Source organism: Equus przewalskii, chromosome 3 (assembly GCF_037783145.1).
Source record: "Equus przewalskii isolate Varuska chromosome 3, EquPr2, whole genome shotgun sequence".
In the NCBI taxonomy this organism is placed as follows: domain Eukaryota; kingdom Metazoa; phylum Chordata; class Mammalia; order Perissodactyla; family Equidae; genus Equus; species Equus przewalskii.
Genome location: NC_091833.1, coordinates 69,906,669 through 69,928,801, shown reverse-complemented (window position 1 = coordinate 69,928,801; position 22,133 = coordinate 69,906,669). Strand labels below are relative to the sequence as shown.

The 22,133-nt window shown below is 32.1% G+C and overlaps 1 protein-coding gene across 4 annotated transcripts in view; it reads right to left on the bottom strand.

The window, feature by feature from the left end:
• The window catches only part of TECRL (trans-2,3-enoyl-CoA reductase like), a 97,886-nt gene that overhangs the window by 11,416 nt on the left and 64,337 nt on the right, over window positions 1–22,133 (bottom strand). For all 4 annotated transcript variants that reach the window (XM_070612818.1, XM_070612821.1, XM_070612820.1 and 1 more), the window contains exons 6-8: window positions 18,280–18,385; window positions 16,952–17,024; window positions 11,800–11,843 (exon numbers count right to left, since the gene is read on the bottom strand). In XM_070612818.1, coding sequence (XP_070468919.1) covers window positions 11,800–11,843; window positions 16,952–17,024; window positions 18,280–18,385 — 223 coding nt within the window. The remainder of the gene's footprint in view (window positions 1–11,799; window positions 11,844–16,951; window positions 17,025–18,279; window positions 18,386–22,133) is intronic.

Here is a 22,133-nt window from a genome sequence, read left to right as displayed (position 1 = left end):
CTGTTAATCTCTTAAAGTTTATCTGGTTTTGTTCTTTTCAACAAATAGCGTATGCATGGAACAATATTCCTATAACTGTACAGGAGGCTCCTAGTTTCTCAAGTTTTAATTAGGAATGCGAATATGAGTTTTGCATTTTCAGATAATGATTTTACAGTTGAAATTATTCACGTGTGAATGTGGTTAAGAGTGTGGGCTTCTGGTTGGATGGACTTGTGTTCGAATCCTGCATCTTTCACTTACTCTTTGTTAGAGATTAGGTGATTTAGATATTTGAAATTTCATTTCTTCACCTAAATGTGAATAGTAATTCCTATCTCATAAGTATGTTATATGATGATTAAATGGAATCAAGTATCTGACATGAATTGCTCAATAAAGTTATTATAATTTTAGTTACCAATGTCATCAATAAAAACTTCTCCAGAGAATTGTCCTGCATTGATCTCACTGCTCTAAATTTCTATCTCACACATTATCAACACCATAAAACACATAATTACCAAATTAATGAGTTATTATATGTCCATTTGATCTTCATATTTTTTGTTCATCTTTCAGTCCAGACACTATGTCATACTTAATTTTCATCACTCACAGTGCCAAACACAAAATGGGATATATGAAAAAAGTATTTATTAATAAGCAAATTAGCTTACCAAATCTTTTGTTAACAAAGCATATTTTAGAAATTATGGTTTTTCTTCTGGTGAAACATGTTTAATTTGTGATTATCAATATTTTTTACACTCATTCAACCATCAAAATACTTTCTTTTTCCTACATATCACAACAAAACTAAATCTAAAAACATTAATCATCTACCCATAGTACGTGATATGAATAAAATAGCATTTTGGTTTCAGTTAGAGCAGGAGAGTAACCTTACACTAATGCCATAATTGATTATTAGGTGCCCCTTGCCCAACCCAATCAGTAGTGAAACTGATGAAAAGTTTATCTATATACATTCTGGGTGTAGAGAGAAAAAATCACCAACTATATCTATATGCTTAGAGATGTTTAGTTTATCATAAACTAAACAGCTCCCTAATGGATTTTAAAGAGCAATTGTGACTCTTTGTAATTATCACCTTAAGCCTTAGCTTTAAAACTCTGAGGAATAAGTGAGTCCAAGACAGTTTGCAAAACTAATAGACCTAGACAAAAGTGGTTGATATAATCTCCTCTTGGGTCAAGGCTGAGTAAGATTAGAAAATTTAGTCAGTGCTATAAAACTCAATATATGGTTCTATCATTGATTAAATTTCAGCAGCACATTAAATGCAAAACACTAGCACATTTGTCAGAAATGTATACATTTCTTCTGGGTTAACTCTTACCTAAATTAGATGTCTCCATTTGTCATATTATATGTTAACAAAATAATTTAATAAATAAAATTTGGGGCAGTTACTATCATTAGGTTTGATTTACATTATTTAAATTTTAAATTATCTTAAATAATAAAACATGTAGGTGCTATCTACTATGAACCACGTCTAGTCCCTATGTAACAAAGATGGTAAAGGCATTGTAGGCAATAAGTACACAGAAACATACAAAAAGAAATACTAAGAAAACATTGTCCAGATATATTAAGAAAGAAATAATATTTAAACATTATATGTAAGAAGAACCATTTTTCTGCATTGCAGTAGTAGAACAAATGAATTTGAAATTATTTCATTTGGTTTGCTCAAATACAAATTGGCAATTTCCCACAATTTCACTTTTTTTCCCAAAACGTTTAATCTAATTAATAAAAGAGCCTATATTTTCCAAACACACTCACAAAAGAGAGAGAAGCAACCACATGACATTGCCAGAACAGCCTTAGTTGTAAAGAACAACATGGCTTAGATTTAAAAAGTCACTAAATGCCTGTTGCACAATGTAAATGAACTTAACATTACTGATCCATACACGAAAAATGATTAAGATGGTAAATTTTATATTTGTTATTTTTACAATAAAGTCTTTAGGTATAAATGTTTTAAATGAGAATGAACTTTAACATGGTAAATAATGAAAATTCAAATGGACTTTACATTTGGATGCATAGGTGTGGCTTAAAGTAAAACTTTTTAAATGTTCATTTATACTTATTTTAAACAATCTTTAGTGAATAATTTGATTACTTGTTGCTTCACAATGGCATTCATTTGAGCAATAGCAGGATGTCAATGATTCAGTAGTCTGTTCTACATTCTTGAGAGTAATCATTATATGAATAAATAATACGAAATTGTCAGCTAATATAATTGAAAGAATCAGTGTTTACATGTGAATATCATCTTTTCTTAAATGCTTTGATTTAGAAAGTAAATGGAAATACTTTTTCTCAGTATCCTTAGTACTCTCAGTTCTCTGACATTTCAATTTTATTTTTAATCAGTACTACTAAATATTTAACAATGTACAGGGTAGGAGGTGTCAGATTAATAGTCTGCAAAGGACTTTAGTTAACGTATTAGAAGTGATGTATCTTTCCTCACATTGTGCTCTACAATTTTTTCTGAAAATATCCCCCATTAAATCCCACTGTATCCAGATTGAAAGATACAACTGGATCAGAACACATGGAATTTCAGTAGTAAAGATGCTTTCTGTTAACTGCTACTTACTGTACCTTGGTCAGTAACATTTGTCATGTGTCAAAGATGCTAATGACTAATGACGAAAATGAGACAGAGGGAGGCCAACTGGCAGAGACCCACTTTTACAGAATTACTGTGTTGTTCTTCCTTACAAACTTCATTAAGTCAAGCTTTCTCTCCTTTAAATAAGTGAAAGTGATGTTTCCATAGAACAAAATCCAAACACCCTAATATAGACTTTGTAGCCATCAAGTAGTCAGGCTCTGTCATTTGTCTTAGTGAAATCCTTTTGGTTTCTACAGCAAAAATAAGGAATCTTTATTCTGTGATCTCATAATATTTTTATAGGAATGAAAATGATGTATGTAATTTCTGTATATTTCTGTTCCCCCAGTTTTATATGCACTATTATTATTAATTATTGACAGATCCAATATCTTATAATTTTATCGTTTGAGCAATATGGTAATCATTTTATTAATTTCTTTGAAATATAGAATCTGCTAAAATATTTCTAACACTCATAATCTGGTTTGTTTTGAGTTCAAGCTATTTTTATTTTCTCTATTTATAATGATAATAATGACAACAATAATTATATCTTTTATTTACTTTACCTTAATCAATATTTCAAAAATAATGAAAATCCTGGCTAACTACATGAATACAGAAAGTTTCACCTGTGAAATGTATCAACTATTCTGATCTTGGGAAGTTAGTTTCTATTTTAAGGGATAAGGCATATTCCCTAGACTGATATAATATTTGATAATATAAGCCAATATTACACTGTCTTAGTATTCATAATCCTTATGATAATTTATATTACTATGCTCATAAATTATAGAACTTTATTCTAATTCCTAATCTCTACTCATTTATTATGAAACTCACTTATATACATTTCTATCAAAAAATTAATAAGGAGGAGCCTGGCCAGTGGCACAGTGGTTAAGTTCATGCTCTCTGCTTCAGAGGCCCAAGGGTTCATGGGTTCAGATCCTGGGTGCAGACCTAGCACTGCTCGTCAAGCCACACTGGCAGTATCCCATATAAAACAGAGGAAGAATGGCATAGATGTTAGCTCAGTGACAATCTTCCTCAAGCAAAAAGAGAAAGATTGTCAACAGATGTTAGCTCAGAACCAAGCTTCCTCACAAATAATAATAATAATAATAAGGATAACATGCATTCTGTTTCAGAAGAAATATATTCAATATGTTAACTAAGGGTTTAACAGAAAATATATATATATTAACTAATACTTTATTTTTCACAAAGACTTTATTTTTTTATATCAGTTTGAAGTTCACAGGAAAATTGAGAGGAAGGTACAGAGATTTCCCATATATCCTCTGCCAACAAACACATAGCCTCTCCCATTATCAAGATCTCCACCAGAGTGGTCCATTTGCTGCATGAACCTATGTTGACACATCATAACCACCCAAAGTCCATAATTTACATTATGGTTCACTCTTGATATTGTACATTCTACTGGCTTAGAGAAATGTATGACATATTTCTATCATTATGGTATCATAGTATTTTCACTGCCCTAAAAATCCTGTGTTCCTCCTGTTCATCCCTCTTCCTTCAACCCATGGTGATCATTGATATTTTTCGTGGTCTCCATAGTTTTGCCTTTTCTAGAATGTGATATAGTTGGAATCATACAGTATGTTGCCTAGTCAGATTGGCTTATTATGCTTATTAATATACATTTAATGTTCCTCCATATCTTTTCATGGCTTGATAGCTCATTTTACTTTAGCACTGAATAATATTGCATTGGCTGGATGTGCCATGGTTTATTTATCCATTCACCTACTAAAGGACATCTTGGTTGCTTCCAGTTTGGGCAATTATGAATGAAGTTGATATAAATATCCATGTGCAGGATTTTCTGTAGGCATATGTTTTTAAGTCCCTTGGGTAAATACCCAGGAGCATGGTTGCTGGATTGTATTATAAGAGTATGTTTAGTTTTGCAAGAAACCACCAAACTTCTTTCAAACTGGCTACACCATTTTGCATTCCAACCAGCAATGAATGAGAGTTCCTATTTCTCCACATCCTTTCCAGCATTTGGTGTTTTCAGTGCTCTAGATTTTGTCCATTCCAATTGATGTACAGTGGTATCTAGTTGTTTTAATTTGCATTTACCTGGTGACATATGATGCAGAACATCTTTCCATATGTTTATTTGCCATCTGTATTTCTTCTTGGTAAAATATCTGATAAAGTCTTGGCCTATTTTTTAATTGAGTTGTTTGTCTTCTTATTGTTGAGTTTAAGAGTTCTTTGTATATTTTGGGTAATAGTCCTTTATCAAATGCATCTTTTGCAAATATTGTTTTCCTTGTCTGTGCCTGTCTTCTCATTCTCTTGAAACTGTCTTTCACAAGGCCGTTTTTAAGTTAATGAAGTAGCTCATCAATTATTGATTTCATGGATTGTGTCTTCAGAGTTGTATATAAAAAGTCGTCACCATACATAAAGTCATCTAGGATTTCTCCTGTGTTATCTTCTAAGAGTTTTATAGTGTTGAGTTTTACATTTAGGCCTGTGATCCATTTTGAGTTAACTTTTGTGAAGGATGTAAGGTTTGTGTCTAGATTCATTTTTTTGAATGTGGATGTCTAGTCATTACAGCACCCTTTGTTATGACTATCTTAACTCCATTTTATTGTCTTTGCTCTAACCAATACATTTGACTTTTGAAAATAAGTAATTGTAGGATTTTAAGAAAAAGTTCAAATATTGCATTTATATTATTGCATGATGTGAAAAAGAAATTTTAATAGTTATTTTATGAATTTATTTGTGGCATGAAACTAATATTTTATTGTATAAACAGCTATAAGAGATGATATTTTCACTCAATAAGTTGTAACTCAAACTATTTGATTTTGGAATTTATTTAATGTTTAAAATAATTTATTTTATATCTGTGGTCTACCTCATTACTACAATTTTGGAAATACCTGAATTATTTTTTTAATCCATAGAGCTTTCATGAAATATTATATAACACAAGAATGTGCATATACAGTACAAAAATATAGTATAAGAATGGCCCAAACAATAAAATTTTAAAAATAAGGATATTTTACATATACTAACTCTGTAGTTAATTATTATTAAAAACACACTTTTAGTGACTGTCTTTTCAGCCATTATTTTTATATCATTTTTATATTATACATTTTAACAATAACAATTTTTTTGGTTATAATAGCTGCTGGTTTTAATTGAAACCATTACTATAGTCAGGAGTAACTCAGTTTTAACTGAAGAACCCATGGTAATTATAGTAAAATAATAAAATATAATATTTGCATTAATTTTACATCATTTTTTTAAACGTGTTTTCCAAATAAATTATTTAAGAAGCAGTGACTCCAATCAAATTTAAGTATAAAGCTTGAGTCCTATGTATATAATTAAAAGATAGTCCATGGATTTGAGAGGAAAGTAGAATGGCAAATGATGAGAAAACATAGAGGCCTAAATTTTATTTTAAATCTTCAATGAAAAGTAAATGTAAATCTTGTTATCGGTGGTTATCAATAGTAGGCAAAAGATCAGAGAAAAAATTGTCCCAGCTAAACCTGAGCAGACTGCTGAGAAGGAAAGCACTCACATTTGGCACCCTTTTCTTCCCTCCTTCATCTCATCCACAAATACCAAACATTCACAAGCATTTTCCTAGCCTTTCTGTGGTTTCCACAACTGCAGCCAACTCACCTCTACCGTTATTAAATATTATAATATATTGTCCCCAGCATCTCCCCTAATCAAAAACTACACTTCTATGCTCAAGCTCCTTCTCAGTTAAACGTTACAAGACAAGGTGTGACTACTTGACAAGAGCATAATTTATTCCTTTCCAAGAATATTTGCTTTTAATAAAAAATCTTAACCTAAATGAGTGGATAACCAATGGTGAGACTAGAGCCAGAGAGACAAAACCAGGGAGAAGAGTTATTTTCAGTACTTTGCAAACTATGCCTTAGATGTTATTATCTATTCCTCTCATTTTCCCCCTCATTGAAGACAGTAAGAAAGGCAAGAAAAATCCTTTACGGGTGAAATGCTCCTTGTACAGAGAACTGACAAACTATAATTGCCTCTGGAGAGTAAAAATAAGGTTGAGAGGAAGAGTGGATAAAGAAAACAGGATTGTTATTAATAAAATCAATTACTAAAAATTATAAAATCCATTTGTTTTGCAGTTGTGATTTTGGTGTTTTGATTTGTTGCTTTGTGGGTGGGGTTGGTTTCAGAAGATGAAGAGGAGTCATAGAAATATGAACAGGCTGGATTATAGTGTGTCTCCACAATATTTACAGCAGAAAAACAAAGTTATATCTAAAAGTTATAGGGAAAAATATTCTGATGCCTTTCTAAATTTGCCTGTATTTGATTCTACTTGTTTGATTTTTCCCTTGTAGATTTTGTGATGCCAGAACATATCTGAGGGAACGAAGTGGTGTTGAAAGACAGAAAAAATGTACCAAAGGAAGAGGTGATACAATACTTTTCAGAATATAGTATAAATGTGTCAAAACTCACCAAAATCAAAGATTTTCCACAAGGAATTTTTACGTAACTTTAGAACATACTAAGTATGTATTGTGAAGTGTGGTGTTTTGCCTACAATATATTTTTAGTGTAGTAGGAAGCTCAGAATAGCAGTAGAATGAAAACACAGGGAGCAGAAAAGAAAATTATGATTATTTATTTATTTGTTTATTTTGAGGAAGATTAGCCCTGAGCTAACTACTGCCAATCCTCCTCTTTTTGCTGAGGAAGATTGGCCCTGAGCTAACATCCATGACCATCTTCCTCTACTTTATACATGGGACGCCTACTACAGCATGGCTTTGGCCAAGTGGTGCCATGTCCGCACCCGGGTTCCAAACTGGCGAACCCCGGGCCACTGAGAAGCAGAATGTGCGAACTTAACCGCTGCGCCACTGGGCTGGCCCCAGAAAATTATAATTATTAATGGTTAGTGCAGAAAATGGATGATTCACACATGAATAACTAAGAAGTATAACCATATTTAACATGGTTCTAATATATTATCTTCTTACCAGGTAATAATCTGGCTCTACGTAGCAACTATTTTTCTGAAGTAAGGCCAGTTCATTTCAATGGTAACGGTGAGAGTGATATGCCTTCCAACTTTCTGTGTCCCTTAATGAGGTGCTTCAGAAGTGTGGTTTTCTATGTAGTTTTCTTTGTTATTTTATGAAAAGAGAACCTTCTAACAAAGTACCAAACATAAATCAAGGGCGTAAAAGAAACAATGCTGTAGATTAGTGTCTTGGCTGAGGGCATTTTATGTTACACCAAAACACAGAAGTCTGAGGTCGAAATGTTTAGTTACAACTTCACTCAATTTAGAGAAACTCACACCCATTGGTTTGCTGGTTGGATTAAATGCCAGATACAACAAAACGCAGTTTGCTCCTCTGCAACATCGAGAGGTGTCTCTCTGAGTTCATTTCTTCTGCTTGAAGTAAATGAGATGTCCCCATACAACACATGTGCATCAGATCACCCCACACTGCTCCTCCAAGGATTTTTAGTGGAACTGCCTATCACTTAGAAGTGACGGGAAAGCACGGGGATACTTGTATTATATAATTCTCTACAATTTTTCATTTAACAAGGGCCTCTAAAGTTTTTACTTTGATTTTTTTTATGGTCCACATTTAAATAAAATTGTATTTGTAGGGGAAGGATACTGATTGAATGGTTAATTATCGTTGCTTCTAGTGATGGAATTTTGTATTATTTAAAATCTGTATGCCATTTTATGTTGCTTGGAATTTGTATGTATTATTTTTATAATTAAAAAATTAAATAAAGCTATTTCATTATGAGAAAACAGCTCAGGGTATCCTTTGAGGCCTACTTTACGCGTACATTCTCCAGAAAGCTTTCTTCGATCCACTGTCCATTCTACCCTCAGACTCGAATGGGAGCCCTGCCTGCTTTATACTCTTGGCGTCACATGGCCTTCCTCACCCTCTTAAACTTCTGGTCTTTTTTTTCTTTCTTTTTTCTTTTCCTTTGTTGCTCAGTAATTACTGAGCAAAACCAACTTTAAATAAATCAAGCTTTTTTTTCTTATGCTGAGAGTACATAGATCAATAAATGAAAAGCAAGTAGTTTACAAACATAACATTTTATTAGCAGAATAATTAGCAGTTGCAATTATGACAGTTTCTCCTTGAATTTTATATTGTATGATTGACTCATGAATTTCCCCTTTGTTTCTTCTTTATAATAATTGATTCTATTATACACTGGTAATTTTTTTTTTTTTTGAGGAAGACTAGCCCTGAGCTAACATCTGGCAATCCTCCTCTTTTTGCTGACAAAGACTGGCCCTGAGCTAACATCTGTGCCCATCTTCTTCTATTTTATACGTGGGACACCTACCACAGCATGGCTTGCCAAGCGGTGCCATGTCAGCACCCAGGATTCAAATAGGTGAACCCCAGGCCGCAGAAGCAGAAAGTATGCACTTAACTGCAGTGCCACCAGGCCAGCCCCTAATTTTTTTTGTTTTTGCTTGAGGAAGATTAGCCCTGAGCTAACATCGTCGCCAATTCTCCTGTTTTTTCTAAGGAAGATTGGCCCTGAGCTAACATCTGTGCCCATCTTCGTCTACTTTTAATATATGGGATGCCTGCCACAGCATGCTTTGATAAGCGGTGCGTAGGTTCATTACTAGGATAGGAACCAGTGAACCCCGGGCTGCCAAAACAGAGTGCTGGAACTTAATCACTCACCACCACGCCCGCCTTATGCTAGTAATTTTGATATAAAATAATTTGAAATGCATTGGACTTAAAAGCAGGTTGCTTATTGTTTCAAAATCATTTGTATATGTATTATTTGTAATAAATCCTTAAGGTAAACACTTATACATTCAGCTATTATGAATGAAAACATTAACCTTGAAATATAGAATGTTACACTCACAATGATATGGCAGGCATCTTCAATTTAGGTGATTATACACAAACTTGATCAACTCATTAGTTGTTACTTTCTGTATTAGAATCAATTCTGAAAAACTTATATATTAATATCATTATTATTTGTAAAAATTGTGTGTTCTGCCTACATTGATCACTATTAAGAAATTACAGAGCTAGCAGGCTTTTTTAATTTATTATCACAACTTACAATTTTAAGAGCCACTGTGGCCCTTCTGTCTAATTTCTAAATTTCTATTTGCAATGGAATACAATTACACTCAAAATTCTGACTTTAAAATAAGCTTTTTCCATATATTCAATACTGTTTATACTTAGAAGCACAAGTTAGTCTTTTTATCTTAATTTAAGTCTATAACTGAAACAGACAATGCTTGTTCTATGCTCAGAGATGTGGAATTAAAGTTATCACATTTACGTGCTACGTCTGTATTGGACATAGTCTACGCCACTATTTATCAGTATTTGCATAGTTTGGCATCTTGGTCCTTACAAGACAGCAACTGCGTGATAAGATTTTACTAGTTGCTTAATTCTTCTTCTTAATATTAAGTTTCGCCCTGGGGACTATATAAAATAGCATTAATTAATAAAGGCATGAATGACGGAGAAGAAATAGTAGCTTAATAAGGAAGCAGAGTTTTCAAAAGTCTTTGGAGGAAAAATATATATTGCAAACTATTAGAATTTTGCTTGTTTCCAATTATGATTCTTTTCACTTTTCAAGAAAAATATTACAACTATTATAATACATAATTTTGTAAAAGCTACAACTTTTCTTAAAATTTTTCTTTTGTTCTAGAGCCATGGATTCATATCCACACCACATTTGAGAAAAGGAAAGAAATAAAATATATTATATAAAATGGGAGCTGTGTAAATAGTTACACAAAAATAAATAAGAGTAAACAACTTGCCAAAAAAGTAGTGGATGATTTCATAAGGAAGAGAAAAATGAGAGAAACAATCAGATATTAATCTAAAAATATATCTAAATAAAGACCAAGTATGTGATTATTATTTTGTTAATCCATAAATTCATTCTTCCATTTGCTCAAATTAACTAAGTGGTTAATATAAAGAGAACATTAGACTTGGTGCAACGTAAGTTAGCAATAAACACATCAAAATAAATAACTGCAGACTTTCTGTCCATGAACAATATATACATATCAAAAACTAAAAGGTGGTGACATATTTACAGTATATTTGCTTAAAAATTTCTAAATAAAGAAGTGATTTTTTGTTATTTATTCAAGTGAGTGGTGAGCTTCTACTGTGCACAAAACTAGTTGCTAAAAAAATTTAAAATGACCTGCCCCCCTCACCGCCATCACCGTAGAGGATGTTATTAACCAAGCTATTAATTAAAACAAATATATATATACACACACAGAGGTTTGTGTGAGAGCTTTTGCAGAGTTATGGAGTGCAATTTATGCCTTGTATGAAGTGGTGGGGTCTAAGTTGTTCAGTACAAACGTCACAAGGAATATGGTCTTGTTCGTGGGAGGATATCAACATATCGAGGACAGGAATCATGGGAGTTAATCTCTCAGGGACAGGAGTGAGGGAAGAACATGAACAAAGAATGAAAGCATGGTATGAGGCTAAATATGTCTAATGAAATAATTCATGTATTTCAGAAATAATAAAGAATCTGTGGTACACAGATTGATTTGGACCCAACTCAAACAACGGGTATGTGAAGTTAAATAGAATGATCTAAGGAACTGGACTGAGAACAATTAAGAAAGAGCTGTGTTTCACTCAAAAAATCACTTTGTTTTCATCCAGAATCACTTAAATTAACAATTATGCCAAAGTGTTTTTTGGATGTTCATCTATCAGATTTGTAAAACTTTTTGCTCTTAGAGTTTTATAAGTTGGTAAATATGCTGACAATTGGAAGAATTACTGAGTATAATTTTTTCAAATTTTACTGTATTTTAAATAACTCTAATCATCCTTTACAGATGAGTACAACATTTTGATTAAAAGATTGAGAGAGCTAATGACTTGATTACGGGAAGTTATCTGATTTACTTCATTTAACACCATTATGTATATGATATAAAATAGATCATATTTTCTACATGGCAAATCCTCAAGTGCCATCTAATTTGCATTCTTAATAATACCACAATTACAGTATGAGTAATATAAAGAATACGTACCAGAAAATTGATAGCAGATACTGTGATTTGCCTGTTTCCAAATGCTAGAAAGTAGGAAAGGAAGATGTTATGCAAACACTTATATTCTGGATTGCCACACTGTAGAAAGAATTTGGGCAAGGTTTATTGGATATCACTATCCTCGGATCAAAAGTCCTATGTGGTATGTAATTGACCTTTTGGGATGATACTTCTGCAGTCTAAAGACATGAAAATATTTTTACTTTCCACACGTACTTTTCTTTTAGTAACATCATGATATTTAGAATACAAATGAAATCTTTTTTTAATTTGTATTATTAAACTCTTTGAAAGCAGATGTAATCTATTTTGTTTGTCACTTTAAAAGCACATTAATACAGCCTAACATATAATGGCACCCAATAAAAACTTATTTTTTAATGTTTAAAAACAAAAAGACAATGAAGAATATACAACTATGTACCGGGGGGATTTGGGGAGAAAAAGGAAAAAAAATAAAATCTTTAAAAACAAAAAGAAAAATGCTAATAATAATTTTTATCTCTGCATTGATGTTTTGTAACAGGCAATATTTTAAATGTTTTTTATTTTTTCATCATAAAAAATATGAGGCAAGTATTATTGTTTTATCTTAAAATAAAGAAAAATATAGGTTATTTAATTTCCCAAATCTTATAAAGAGTAATAGACAAAGTGGAATTAAAAACAATGTCCTAAAGTCACCTTATTCCTGTTGGAGAAGTTGGAATATACAAAAGTACTGGAAAATAGAATTACCTGATAAGCTTATCTTCTGTATTAATAGTTCCATTTCTTTCTTCTAGTTTTATGTGTGCACATGTAAATTGTATTTATTATATAAACACCTATATAAATAAAAATTAATATAATGCCCCATTTTGAATCTTGTATTTTTATGTAAGAATATATTAAAGACTTTTCCAATATTGTTAAACATTCCTTGTCAAAACTATCATGGAATCTGCATCATAAGGTGTGATGTGGCCAGCTCTTGAAACAGTAAATATTATGCACTTGCTGCAATTAGGATCACTTAATTTTGTGTATGATAAATAATACTGCTTCAAATATCTTTCTGTATAAGTCTTTTACTGAAGTCCTATTTCTACGGGCTAGAAATTTAAAAGTATAATTTAGTTAAAAGTTACATAAGTATATTTGGCTATATGTATAAAGTACATATATAAAACATGTACTTGTATTGGAAGTTTTTCTTTATATAGTACATTTATCTAAGTATAAAATAAAATATATTAATGGAGAAAATTTGAGATATATAAAAGTGTAAAGGGAAAATAAAATCCATTAAAAATCCTGTCATCCATGGAACCTAGTTAAAATTCAGATTTTCCCTTTTGGAAATATACATCATTTGTTATACACGTTTTATAATATTTAATAGAACAAGTTTATAATCACCTTTTCCCTTAATATTATGTTATACACATTTTGCGATATAAACATTCTTCTCTGCCTAAATCATAATAATTAGGTGATATCCATCCCTATCAACCATAATTTTTTTTATTTGTGCCCACATCTGGACAAAACTTTACTCATTCAATGATAGTTATTAGGAATTTACATGGCAGCACTACACTGTATTCTTTTGATAAATTAATTATAAACAAAGGCAAATGCAACCCTGTCTGAATGGAACTTACTTTCTGACAAGGAAACGAATACTAAGCACATAATAACAAATGGAAGTTTGCAACTTGGATAAGTGTTACTAAGAAGGATCTATGTAGTATTCAATGTTAAGAGCTAAAAAGGATTTGTTCTAATCAGGGAGGACACTCCGAGTACATGACTGAGTTTTCATCTAAAAAAAAGGAAAAACTATTAACACAGAGAAGAGAGAGGTTCAGAACATTTCCTGCAGCAGGACAGTGAAGATGTGCTTTGTTTTCATTTTTTAATGAGAATAAACAATGATGGGATAAAACAGGTACTGGGTCAAAGAGTATAATTTTGAAATATTGTTACTATTTATTCCCAGAAAACAAAGTTACAGATAATATAATTTAAAACAAACTTTCTAGAAAAAATGTTATCATTAAAACTTGCTATAATATTTTTACAATTTGTATTATATTTCACATTTAAGTAGGCAAAAAAAGGTAGGTCATTTTTCCTTGACTATTTTTGGCATCAAACATTATGTATTAAGTTTTCTGAACATATGCATCCTGGTTTGTGGTTAATGGAATATTCCTGCCACTGGGCAGTTTTTAACTATGATAATATGTTTTTCTTATTTACCTTTAAATATTGTTCAAGAAGTATGGAAAAGGACACCCTTACTGGTATAAGTGTTGGAAATGAATACCAACATATTATCTTTCATTTAAGTTGGTTTAAGTGTGTAAATGTACAAATGCTGTTAATTTTGTGCAGTCAGATCTGCTGAGAATAGGACTATGAAAAAGATGAAAGCGTTGGCATAGAGAATGTAGAAAGTGGTGAAAAAAAAACCAGTTGATGTAAAAGACAAAGAGCAACAGTGTAAATTACGACAACATAAAAAGAACAGAAAAATAAGAATCATAGCTATAATGTAAGAAGAAATATCCAGAATGAAAGACTTGAGTATGTAAGTAGAAAGAACATACCTAAAGTGAAACCCCAGAAAAATATGATGAAAAAAGTAAACATACATAAAATCCTACCCCTGTTCTTTTCTTTCTTTTTCTAATTTTGAGGGTAAAATGAAGGAAAAATATGTTGTAAGCATGCAGATTCTAAAGAAAATTTTCAAAGGAAACAATGTAAAAATTGGCTCAATCGTCTATTCTGCAACTCTAAGCACACGAATTTAAGCAGTGCACAATTGGAGTAAAATGTTTTAAAACAAAGGAATTTCTAACTTGTTGAATTAGTATGTTTGATTCATTTTCCTTATATATGATTATCTAATAAGATTATAACTACTTTGCTAGAAACAGCTTTAATATGTACTTGTTTCCTCTTTTGTCACTTTGTCATAGTCTTTTCTGTAATATTACTATTTTTACTTTTAGATTCAATACTTATTTAGGAATATGTTTTTAAGCGTCTAGTTTAAAAATTTTATGTTCAAATTTTTTTTACTTAACTATGCTTAATGTTTATATCATCTCATCTAAAGATAATGTAGTTTGTATTACTTCTACTTTGGAGGGACTGCATTGAATTGTTATGATCTAATATATGACCTATATTTTAAAATAAAAATATTAAATCTATGAATTTTAACTAAAATATTATAAAGGGGAAGGAGTAATCTTTAAAAATCTTAGGAAGAGAAAAACGCAAGGGAAGATCTTTTTGTATCATAGCTGCCAAAAAGAAAAGTGAAATTCTTAGAAAAAATAATACCTAACAAATGTCATAAGCATATGACAAATTAGAGAGATCTGTTGAATCCTACTACTCGCCTGTAACGTGGGCTAATTATCCTAGGTCCACATCACTATTACTACACACTGAATAGTGTCCCACAAAATCTATGTGCTGAAGACCTAACCCCCAATATGATGGTATTTGGAGATGGGACCTTTGGGAGGTAATTAGCTTTAGATGAGGTCATGAGGTTGGGGCCCTCATGATGGGATTAGTGCCTTTATAAGAAGAGGCATCAAGGAGCTTGCTTCCTCTCTCTCTCCACCATGTGAGGACGTGGTGAGAAGGCAGCCCTCTGCAAGTCAGGTGGAGAGTCCTCACCAGGGAAGAGAATCCGCCAGCATCCTGATCTTGGACTTCCCTATCTCCACAACTGTGAGGAAGAAATTCCTCTTGTGTAAGTCCTCCTGTCTGTGGTATTTTGTTACAGCCACCAAAGCTGACTAAGATGACTATCAATTTAAGAAACAGATGCGTCTCCTGCTTACATCAAAAAATTGAGTCCTACTTATATCTTATGCATTTAAAAGTCTTAAATGAGGCCTCAGGACCTCATTTTCCTAATCTATAATGGGGAACATGAACACCTACATAATAATGTTGTTTATAATTACAAAAGAAATAGCAATTTTACAGTTCTCGACAAATATTGTTTTCAATAAATGTTTTGCCTGTATTAACACAATCAGCCTTTATTATTTTGCATCGGATATGTGAAGGTAGCATTTTTCAGAGGCTCTTCTTAAACATACTATGGAGCAAAAATATTTATCTGTTTATGTTCTGAAGTTAAAAAGTGCATCTTCTGGTAAATATTTTAAAAATCAGTTAGAGTTATATGAGATCAAAAGATTTTTTCCTTCAATATTCTGAGTTAATGGTTAGTATTTAGAAGAGTTAATGTTTTGAACATTTCAGTTACTCTTAACTTAGCACGCTGAACTAGATTTGCTGATCTTAGCAAAGACCCCAAATAATGTAATTCTCTGTATTGAGACTTCAAGCAAAAAATTGTCAGATTACATTATTTTATAAAATCTAAAATAAAGCTTGACTACGTCATTCATTTCCATTTATTTCAAACTTTATAAAGAGCAGAAATAGACCACAAAAAATAATTGTCAATTAAATGTGTGTGCCTTGTGAGCTGCAGTAAAAGCTGGCGAGAGCAGTCCACGATGAGTAAAAGAAATGAAATTCTTCTCCAGGACAGGTATTTTTTCCCCCAAATTAGGAACTGAAGGTTTAGCTTTGGTCCAGTTAACTTTCCACCAAATTGCTTCATCCGAGTCAAGGACCAAAGCGATTTAAGAAAGTTATAAATAAGAAACAGTATGTCACAGAAAAAGGATGCCTCTATTTTATTTTCATTGAATCACACCTGGAAGAATAATTATTTATTGTTTATTTTTAAAGTATCTGATAGCTGATTGTACGTGATTATGTGATTTTATAGAATTTTTCTTTTTAAGCTTTACTCTTTCATTTTACTATCTGTCATTTTGGAGGTTTGCAATCAACTCATATTTTTGCTAGAGTTCTTATAGAGAGAAAATAAATCAAAGAATGACAGTCAAATCTGGTCTTTTATGTCTACATAAAAATGTAATGGAATATGGTATGGAAACAATTTAAAATTGACTTTTTTTTCATTATTTGCTTATTCCTTTAAGTGTGCCATGTTGTTCATCATTTCTATGTAGTTTAGAAAGAGTTTTGATGTTGGCAATTTAGTATGGGGTTAGTAAGAAGAAATCCTACATACATGGTGGTGTATACCGTGGGTGATTAATGTAGTAGGCCATCCAAGAAGTGAATCCCCAGTAAAAGACACAGCCCTACAAATAACACAGAATAAAAGTAAGTAATGTACAGCATATAGATCACATCACTCTAAACCACCCTACACGTCTATATGCCACACTGCAGTAGTTTTGTATAAAAAAATGATATAAATTTTCTAAACTGGCTAAATGGAATGTTTCTTCATCCAATAGCATTTTAAAAGTACCTTTTTGATATCACTAAAGAAATGCATTGCTTTACTCAGTCCTTATTAATATAAATGGGTATTCAGGATAGAGGACAATTGTGACACTGCTTTAGAAAATTTCTGAAGAATGGTTTTTGTCTATCAGATAATAAATATGAATTGTCATAAAAATAAATTTTCTATTGCATAAAATGTACTAATACTCATTTTCCAACAGTAAATGAATAAGAAGATGAATTATTTGCTCATCAAGTAATGTCTTGATTGATTAGAAAGAACAAGGCCTGGTTTTAGAAGTCCTAGGCTATAATGCTGATCCTATACTGATATGATAAATTTTAATACCTTCTGTCAAAAGAGAAGCTAGTGAAACAATTTCTGAGGTTTCTAAGAGTTTTAGAGTTTACTGTTTCATCACAATGGCAATAGAATGGCTGCTTTGTTGAAACTTTTAGAAAACAGATATTTGCCAAAGAAAGGAAGATTTTAGTAGGAGCATAATGTGTATTGAAAATAAATTTTAAATTGAAAAGTAAATTTCAATTTGAATTAGAAAGTTGAATTGCAGCATATTACCTAACCTACATTTCCAATTCAATGTTCCAGAAAATTTCTCGTTTTCTTGATCATTATTTGATGGTTAATAACTGTTGCATTCACCATTTTTTTGAAGAGTAAAGCCACTATCATCACACTGTCAAGTATCGTAAAGATGGGGTGTAGTATCATTATTTTAATCACACAGATGTTTGTTTATAGGAAGGTTCATAAATGACATTCTTCCCCTCCAAGTGGCACTTAAATAATCTGAATTCAATGTTAAGTATTTTCAAAATTAAAAGTTGCCTGAACTTATCTAGCTTGCAACATAAGATCTTGGCAAACTTTTCTATGCAGGGTTATTGGTTGAGGGCAGCTCCAATGAAACAGGTCACCCAGGAAATAACGTTTCAGGAACAGAATGTTTAAGACAGGCTGATACTGCTGAACAGACAAATCTAGGCTTGAGGGAAATAAACATGATTGAATTATTTTACAGGTGATTCGATACATAAATTATCTCAATAATAATTAAAATTACAAAACATATCGATCCCTACCTTTATCAAATTTTTCAAAGGTGTATGTCCTGCAGAAACTTTGTGTACAAATAAGGTTTCCAAAAGATATCTGATATAGTGCATACAATGGCAGAAGCAGGCCAAGCTAGAAAGAAAATGAAATATGAATACATTAAATTCTCTCCTAAAAATCTGAATTGCCTTATGCATAAGATATTTTAATTTTTTTATTTAATACATGATTCTACTTATTAGGAAATATTGTTTTCAGTAACCAAACCACAAGTGTTTGTGTTAATATTTTTATTCTAGAAATGTTCTAAACTTATTTAATAACAAAAGTACTGTTACAACAGTCTCTATAAATTTACTTCTGATGACACTAGAAATATTTCATAAATTGTATGCTCACACCTGCTCCAGGAATATATATACGTATAATAATTGCAAATGTGCTTATATCAAAATGCCTCCAGATTAAAGCAGACAATTCAAAAATATCCAAAACCTACTTAGAATGCATTTGACATTTTATAATATTCAGAATAACTTTTTCATTGTCTACTTGTCCTTTAGCAAGTCCCATAGATTGAAAAAGTTTGAATTTCATATCCTATGGGTTCAATGCTGCTTTTGTTTTGTTTAGTTTATGTTTGGTTTTTGCCCACCTAACATATTGCAATATTTTGTTTGTCCCTTTGTGCATTTGTTTTTGTTGCTATTTTTCTAAGTTACCACCTCTTCTTGTCATTTGTATAACCCTATTTTAAAACTAAATGCCAAATGTAATTTACAGAAGTATATTTAAGAAAAAAATATTTTGCATTAAAATCTGTACCTATGTTGTTATAAATAAAATGTAAAATTTCAAATCCTTTGGCTGCTATTCAAGAAAATCAACATGAATCAAAGATTGCATAATTAAACCAATAAAGGTTGAGCATAAAAATCAGCATGCCATTTAGTCTACATAAAATAAAACATCGAGTCTCCACTGGGAGTTCATTTTAACAAAAATGAACCAACGATTTCTGATTTTAATAATAGTGACTTTAGGTAAGACAAACAAATAAACAAACACTAATCAACCTGGCTAAGTCATCAGGGAATTTATCATTATTAATCAATTCATAAATATATAATTTTGCATCTCTTATGGGAGAGATGTTTTATGTGATGTGTATATCTGTGAACAATAGACAATTTCTGAAAGATGTGAGAGACCAAACAGTGTGGTGATCTGGGGATAGCACTTTCTAGACAGTAAGACAAGCACAAGCAAAGATCCTGATCTAGGAAGTTGCCTTGTGGGGTCAAAGAACTGGTGAGGGCATTGATATCCCTCCTAACTTGTTCGTTCTTTTGTAGAAGTGTTTATATAAATACCTGATTAATAAAATTTTCCATTTTGTAATAAAGCAGAAAAATTAGGTTACACCCAGCAATGTAGCAGAGCTCTAAATGAGAAATTTTAGTTCAAGCTATGATACCTCTAAATTAGTTCACTTATTTATTTTATGCTATACATAAGAGAGCACAGAGACCAGTATAGAATTTACTGCTATGCCTTGCTATTTGGATATATGCCACTTTGCACACTATTGATAACTCACCTACCAAGTTTCATTTCATTCAACAATATTCCTATTCTTTTTTCATTTTGATTGACTTCTCTTCAAACATCAACTCTTGCTCTCTCCTGTGCTAAACTAAGTGCACATCCATAAATAGGCTGGGGCCCAATTCTTCTTCTAGTTATAATATTTGAAAATATCTTATCCTGTATCAAATAAGTTTCAAAGTCTGAGGGCTGTGGGAGAAGACAGTCTAAACTTCAGAGCTTCAAGGTAGGCAATGTATCAGGTTTCTGTTGATGAAGAATTTGAAGTTAGTGTTCAGATAAAATGTTGAAGATATAAGAGATTTTTCTAATAATGGACTTTGAATTGCAGAGGACACAGTGGAAGGATTCCAGGAGTTGGGGAAGACTCATGGAAGGCAACATTAGACGATTGTAGAGTTTATTGAGATGGAATGTGTGAAATGAGGGAGGATGACCTGACAGTGTGGGGTTAATGAGGTGGATACATCCCTAAACAGGGATATAGTATCCAAATATCTAAAGTATTCTTTTGCGTTTAAAGCAGATAGTCACACTGTGAACACTGACTGCAGGAAAGGTTTCTCTGGCTGCTTTTCCATCACTGATGATGCAGTTAGAAGCCCTAAGAAGGTGTGGCCTTAGCCACAGTGCAGCTAGTTCACCTGATCCCTCTAGTGGGAGAGACTATGCTACTTTTGAGTATGTTTCTCTATCTTAAATACCGTTGATTAAATAAAGAACATCTGTGTTACACCAAGCTGTGGACCACCTTTTCACTACTTGATGGGGACAGAGATCCTGCAGGAGATTCAGCCTTAGTGTGCAGAGGTTTCTAAGCAATTCAAAGAATTTTGTGGCAGTTCAGTCACATATAGATCTGAATCCAGCAGAAAAATACTTTTGACTCTGTGATGTGATTCAAAGCAATTTTGGAGAATTAACATTGGAGTGTGTGGCAAATGGAGATGACATTTGAAATTTGATCTTCTTAACCTTGGGAAATGACATCGTCCATCCTGAAATTCACTTGCCTTAGAAGCCTTTGATTACTTTATAATCTCTACTGTGACACAAATTTCAAAAGCAGTTTGTGTGTTTGTGTATATCTGCTCTGAAATAATTTCATAAAAACAATATATTTGCTATTTTGGAACAATGTAGCACAAATACATTTATCACTGAAATGTTATAAAACACGCTGTGTTTGTGTTTAAGAATGGTAACCAACCCTGAGTCAATTCCTTTGAGAATGCCACTGGGGAAAAGTGTTCTTTTTTCATTCTATGCTATATATCTGGTTCATATTATATATTTGGTGTAAAAACTAAGTGCAATTGCATTCTCCTTATGAACTCTCCACCCCAGACTCTTTCTAAATGAATTGGGCCTTCCCTTCACTTAAGAAAAAGGACAGATGTTAATTTTCCAAAAGGCCCCGAACAGCTTGTCCTATAAAACCTGACCATCATCCCCGAGAGCTGATCTCCCTATCTTCTCTGTGCTCTGCTCCACTAACTTTCTTTCTGCCCCTACAAAGCATCAATTGGCTTTGTACCACAAATAATTTCCATATTAAGATTCCTCAAATTTACTAAAATCTGACTAATCTCTTCAGAGAACAAAGAAAAAAGTTCAAATGCAACTTTCTTAGAGAAGCCATCTTAGAACTCCCATCCAGGTCAGGTTCCTCTCTTTCATCCTCTAAAAGTGCCCAATGTAAAATAAATACATAGTATGATATTGATTCATCTACATATTTCATTCAAAATATTTTTCTTGAGTATTTCCTAGAAATCAAGTCGTGTGTTAAGCAGCGAAAATATCCTGGATATCAAAATACATTCATTATAGAACTTTTACTCTATAGAGGGAAAAACACAAACAAATGTTTACGTGAATATATAATTTTAAAGTTGTATACAATAAATTGTATAAAAGAAAAATATTTTAGTAGCATATTGGTCATGGAAGGAATAGTAATGGCTACCTTAAGTAAGAAATATTAAGCTTCTATCTGAAGCTTGAATAATAGATAAGGAAGAGGTAGGTAAAGAAGATTGAGGCAGAGGGATGGCATGTGTAAATGCCCCATGTGAAAGGGAACACGGCAGGTATCAGGATAAGAAGGAAGACCAGAGTGACTGGAGTACAGAAATTAAGGGTAAGGGAAAGCTTGATTTGAGATGGGAGAATTACTAGTCAAATCATTCTCTAGCTTCTAGTATCCCCGTGACCTGAATTTTTCTTCATAATTCTCTTGGACTTTAGTCATATAATCAGGTTCTTTTTT